Source organism: Mytilus trossulus, chromosome 2, assembly GCF_036588685.1.
Source record: "Mytilus trossulus isolate FHL-02 chromosome 2, PNRI_Mtr1.1.1.hap1, whole genome shotgun sequence".
NCBI lineage: Eukaryota > Metazoa > Mollusca > Bivalvia > Mytilida > Mytilidae > Mytilus > Mytilus trossulus.
Window position 1 is genome coordinate 97,212,680 of NC_086374.1, and position 6,517 is coordinate 97,219,196.

General features: G+C 34.0%; 1 protein-coding gene across 1 annotated transcript; it reads right to left on the minus strand.

Annotated features, from left to right (window-relative positions):
- LOC134706136 (notch-regulated ankyrin repeat-containing protein B-like) lies at positions 1 to 324 on the minus strand. Its single transcript, XM_063564843.1, has one exon. The coding sequence runs from the start codon at positions 322 to 324 to the stop codon at positions 1 to 3; it is 324 nt and encodes a 107-aa protein (XP_063420913.1).
- Between the last annotated feature and the right edge of the window lie 6,193 nt (positions 325 to 6,517).

Below are 6,517 nucleotides of genomic sequence, written 5' to 3' on the forward strand. Positions count from 1 at the left end.
TCACCGTTTTGGTGGAATAGTCCTATTTGCGTGGAGTAGATATAAGGTAATGTCTTGATGTCCACTGAACGCTGCAATATGCAGAGGATTCCAACCATCACTGTTAGCAAGTCTTGTGTCCGCTCCAAATTTAACTAAAAGTTTCACAAGTTTTAAATTTCCATTCATACAACTTTGATGCAAAGCCGTTTGTCCCTCAGTGTCAAATGAATTCACATTTACTTTTCCTTCTCTGCATTCCAGAATCTTTTTAAGTTCTGCAGTATCCCCATTTCTTACTGCATCCAGAAATCCCTTTTGATATTTATTTCCAGATGCATTCATTGTAATTCCATTTGAGCAAATGCAATATAAAAGTGTATCACCAAATTTCCCAGCCTGTTGGAAAACGACTACCTCATTGGTTGGCTCAAGGCCAGCTAAGTATATAACTTCATTTGATTCACGATAGCTTTAGAGCGTGGGAAAAGCTATGTCAATATCTCGTACGGTTTGTCCGTATTCTAGATGTAACTGAATGGGGTTACGTTTTGAGTGACTTGTGTAAAGGAACGCCCCTTTACAAATCAAAAAGAAAACGTACCGTAATTTATTATCTAGGTAAAATCAGTGACATGGGAAAATTATTTCAAGCAATTCTATCAAAATTTAAATATCTATTCAAGTATGTTAAAGCGATTGTGAACGTATCACATTCCACAGAAGTTTGAAGAAAGGTGAAAAGTAGCAGTCTAGTTGAAATCAACAGTATTAAAAGGTGGTAAATTTAATACTTGAATTAATTATCGTCAAGTTTTGTATATTATTTAAAAAATGTTTTGGTTGACAAACTTTAAATTGTGATATTTTAGATTTCATTGACTGACCCTTGACACTTATATTGTGCCTGTTGGTAATTTGAAGATGAAGTTTGTTTGTAAGACCTTCTATAAAAGAAATTCATTAAATCTAACCTATTAAAAATGAATTTATAATGTGCAACAGTTATTAAACTTTAAAATGTGCAAGTTAAACAAGAATTGTAAAAATCTGTAAACTGTACTTTGAATGAATAGAATGTCAAAAGTTAGTTTTTTTTTATGTTCCTTCGGTGACGTATTTGGACAAGATGCCAAATGTCATTTTGTTCGACCTTTCCATTATTGGTACAAAATACTGAAATATATCGCGTGAGTTTTCTACATCACAAACCTTTTCACTGTATAAATTTTCTGCTAATTAAAGTACAAGTACTCTGTACACATTAGCAAGTGCAGATATAGAGATTTGACCGTTAAGTTTCCCACGGGATTTGTAAATTTCCTTTAATTTGCCTTTTCACACAAACTTGATTCATTGATCTAGGCATGTAGTTTTAGATGCCAAATTATAAATAAAACTAATGTTTCATTGAAACGTTAAATGATTTTTTCTGTTCATTGCTGATTGTTAGTATTGATCTGTTAAATGAACTGCCTTTGTAAAAAAAATATGCATGTCTAAATAGAGCTACCATAAAACTGCTGATTATTAGAAATTTGATTTTCGTGAGAAATAAGTTGAATATTGTTTGAAATGAAGTTATCATATTGAGTCAGCGATCAACAATACTAATAGATCGGACGAGTTAAGTGAAGAGAAAAATAACAGCGGCTGTATATATTGTGCATGTGCATGTGTATGTCATACGAAAGTAAAAAGGCTAACGACGAACAAATGTTCCTCAAAAGCAATTTCGACCAAAGCAATGTATTTTCGAATTTCTCTCTACCCCACCACTAAAAACATCACCTTCTGACAAGGCAATTTGTAAAATTATTAAAAGCTATAGCCATATTCGCCTAAATGCTAAAACAAATATTTGAGTCTTTGGAAGCGATATATTCAAAAAGAATGAGGATTAGAAATTCATCATACAATATAAAATTATTTATCGTAGAAAAAAAACTTTCTTCAATTTTCATAAAGATAGGCAGAGAAAACAATGCTTCTAAATTTTATCATTGTTCAAACATGTTCAAGTATTTGGTCAGGTATTTCACATCTCATCTTTTATGAAAATATTCTAGTCAAAGCACAAACATATCGTCATACACCTAACGATACTGAACATTGTGAAGACATTAAAGATGGTATTTTCATACCCCATTTATGGGCATTATGTTTTCTGGTCTGTGCGTCCGTTCGTCCGTCCGGTCGTCCGGTCGTCCCGCTTCAAGTTAAAGTTTTTGGTCGAGGTAGTGTTTGATGAAGTTGAAGTCCAATCAACTTGAAATTTAGTACACATGTTCCCTATGATATGATCTTTCTAATTTTAATCTCCACTGAACATAGAAAGATATAGTGCGGATGGGGCATCCTTGTACTGGGGACACATTCTTGTTGGAATTAGTTTTGATTCATTCACCATGGTTCTTCTTTTACCTATTCTAAGGAGGTTATAAACTCCTTGCCTTTTCCAACGTCGTACTAGGAAGCCGGAGTCAAAGAGAGAATCATACATGCACCGAACTTTTTGGCAGGAAATCTTGTAAGTCTAGTCAATTGAAATCGGAGTCGAAAGCGAAGCGGTGTTTACACTCACAACCCCAGTGTTGAATGGTTAGTGATCACTTAGACAATTAACCCCGATGTCCTATGTTCGCTTATAAGGTTTCGTCCTTAAGAAAAAAAAAGGCATATGTGTACATAGGAATTTTTAAATTATTTGCTTTAATTTTTACCTAGAATATATTGGCAAACTTCAAACAAGGTAGTCTCAATTCACTGCCAAACTCTAGTCAAAAGTTTAGCATGAATACTATTTTTTTTATATATTTTTTATTTTTGCCCTAGATTCTACAAGTTGTCATCTCTTAGTGCATTAAGTTACCCCGGTATATGATAGAAAATTAAGACGTGTGACACTAAATCGTCTCACTACACATACATCGATAGAAAAGAAGTTTGCTTAAAGCAGCTTAGAATTAATACATATAATAAAACACAGTGAAAAAGTTAATAGCATTTTGTGACCTTGTATTCATTCTAAAGCATTTAACTCTGTAACCCTAAATCTAAATTAAGCTTACTTCTTTAACCGCAAGCCGCAAGATGAAATTTAAAGTTGTAATTAAACAAACCGTGTCAAAATTTAGAATAAATATATACTTTCAAACTTGGGTTTTTACATGTAATATGCCAATACAATCAGACCATGGTTTGTCAAATTTAATAAAACTTAGCATGCAAGTTTCATCCCGGTGGCTACATGTAATAAGTGCTAATATGTATAAATATTTGGGTTTTTTTTGGCAGCTGGATTTGAACTGAACAACCTTTTAGATATGAAGGTTAAACTCAGATTAAAGACCATTTAAACAATAAAGAGCCGGACTGTGTATCCATATATGTTTGACAAATTGTGCTGTATTTAGACCCTTCTACAACGAAATTTGTTTTACACGTATAAAAAATGCGGTTTTTATCCAACGCAATCATAGGTTTGAACGTAGTTTTCAATTTAGAAAAACAATCGTTGGTTGGTTTACACTTCAGTTTAAATGAAATGCTTGCATAATCCAGAAAATGTCGCCTGCCTTCATAATCTACTTAAAACAAAATGGCATTTGCCTCCCCAAGCTATTAATAACAAAATGTCGCTGGTCTTCATAAGCTACTAATAACAAAATGTCGTCTGCCTTCACAAGTTACTATTAACAAATTGTCGGCTGCCTTCACAAGCGAATAATAACAGAATGTCGATCGTCTCTCGTCACAAGATATAAATAACAAAATTTCCCCTGTCTTCACAAGTAGCTTATAACAAATTGTCGCTTGTCTTCACAAGCAAATAATAACAGAATGTCGATCGTCTCTCGTCTCTTGTCACAAGATATAAATAACTAAATTTCCCCTGCCTTCACAAGTAGCTTATAACAAATTGTGGCCTACCTTCACAAGCAAATAATAACAGAATGTCGATCGTCTCTCGTCACAAGATATAAATAACAAATTTTCCCCTGCTTCACACGTAGGTTATAACAAAGTTTCGCCTGTCTTCGCAAGCAAATAATGACAGAATATCGCCTTCCTTTGCAAATTACTGATAAAAAAAAATGTCACCCGCCTCGGCGCGGGACGTTTGCGCTTTTTCATAGGACATTTGCACTTATTTTTTGGACACTTGCGCTTGAAATCATAGGACATTTGCGCTGTTTAAAAATGGACAGTTGCGCTTTTGACATAGAACATTTGCGCTTTTGCAGTATTTAAGTTTTATTACTATCCTCCTTTTTTATTCGGGCTTATGACCGGCAGGTTTGACATGGCAGAGTTAAAGTCATATTTTTCTTTATTGTTAAGAATAATTTCATAGCACATTCATACCACATTCATGTCATAGCATATTATGTAATTCATCGACTGTTGTTCAATGATTCTCTTAAAAAAGATAAAAATAGCAGGATGAGTCGAGTAAAGGACTGTACATTATAGTGGGCATGGAAAGATTCTGGACCATTTGTCGTACTAATGACAAATATAATTTAAATTTATTTACATATGGAGTACTTCAAATTAAAATTACAGATACAGACAGAAAACTACAGGTAAAAAGCGCAAATGACCGGTCAATTTAATACAGGTGAATCAAAATTTAAAGCGCATATGACCATAGTATTTGAAGCGCAAAATGTCCTATCGCTTTACAAGTGAAGAGGCGCAAACGTCCTGTGCCCGCCTGCCTTCACAAGCTACTAATAACAAAATTTCGCCTGTTTTCACAAGCTAGTAATAACACACTGTCGAATTATACAAGTACCGACAATTTTTTTAGAGACCATAGTGTATTTACATTGCAAAGGGAAAATTAATCCAGAAACATCGCTATATACAGGAAAAGAAGAACAAATGGATTCTCGATAAATAGACTAAACTGGCATACATCAACTTCATTTTAACGCTGTTGGATAGTTGTTTTGTTGGCAATCATACCACATCTCCTTAATTTGTATTTAGTAAATTAAGGGGAAAACTGTCAGAACTATGCTTCATCTAAAACCATTTTTTTTTTCCAAATTGGAAGTATGTAGCCTTAATGGGACATATTTAAGAAAATGAAATCAGCAGGGAAAAGGGGGGGGGGGGCATTACTTAATATTTTCGATCTTTTAGTTATATATACCAGCTCTTGTTGATTGTATTGTCGATCTTTTAGTTATATATACCAGCTCTTGTTGAATGTATTGTCGATCTTTTAGTTATATATACCAGCTCTTGTTGAATGTATTGTCGATCTTTTAGTTATATATACCAGCTCTTGTTGAATGTACTGTCGATCTTTTATTTATAGATACCAGCTCTTGTTGAATCCTGCATGTTCAACTGTATGCGTCTATTAATAAAAAAGTTGTTTGTCTGCTTTATTGACATTTATATCCAACATATATTGTGCGTGATATTGCATGAATTTACAACAAAATCCCCGTTTGAAATCCATTCACAAAAGTTTGAATGCCGTTTGCCTAAGGTTAGAGTATATGCCCGGTATAATCTTAAGTTTGTTAATTATATTACCCGCATCTGTGTTTTTTAATGTACAGGTATATATCGTGATAACGTCAATTACTTTTGGTTTTTTTAAGTGCGTGTTGGGAATTTGTGTCATTTTATACAGCATATCACCTTTTCGAAAGCAGGGAAATCAAGTCCCATATTTTTAATAAAGACTTAACTAAAATGAAATGTGTATGTCTTTTAAAACTGTTCATTCAAAGATTCGTAAGGCAAAATTAAGTCTAGTGAAACAAAATTCTTATAATACCCGTAATAATTGATTAAACAAATTTCAATAAAATATCTCCTAAATCCCTCCGAGAGGCGTAAACTGCATAGAAAATGGTATTGCCGCAGACGACCTTTTGACTTTAAAAAAAACAGGAGGATTTTTATGCAGACAGAATATACATTTAGTTCTTTAGAGGCGTATTTAGGGGAGGGGCCCAGGCGGCTTTCCCCCACCCCATTTCTGGGAAAATTTGGTTGATTATATATTGAAATTTTTGGATCCGACACGGTTCTTGTAATCGCAAACTGCTGTATGTAGTGAGTTCTCGTACCGGGCTAGAAAAAGAATTTCCAAACCCTCCTTCCCAAACTGTCACTCACGGGATTCTATTTGGTATTTCTGTCACCATGTAGGCCTTTACACAGGGTCCCAAATCAACATTTTAATGAATAAAAAAGTATATTTGGCTTGCATAATTTTCCATTCGATTGAAATGCGAAGAGGCACTTACATAAGGATTTTGGTTTGACATGAACCATGCACTTTGGAATAAACGAAAATATGAAAAGTTTATACAGAGTACACGACGAACGGAGTAAAGGTATTGGTACAAATTAAATTGTCCTTTCAAGCAATACATGTGAGGTCAAAAGCAACTTGATTATGAAAACAGCTGAAGTCCACCAATGACTTTTTAGCGCATAGAGAAAATCATGCACCCAAATGCGGGCCTTAGCCGGACCCAGAACAAAAATGTTTAAAACCGTAGTT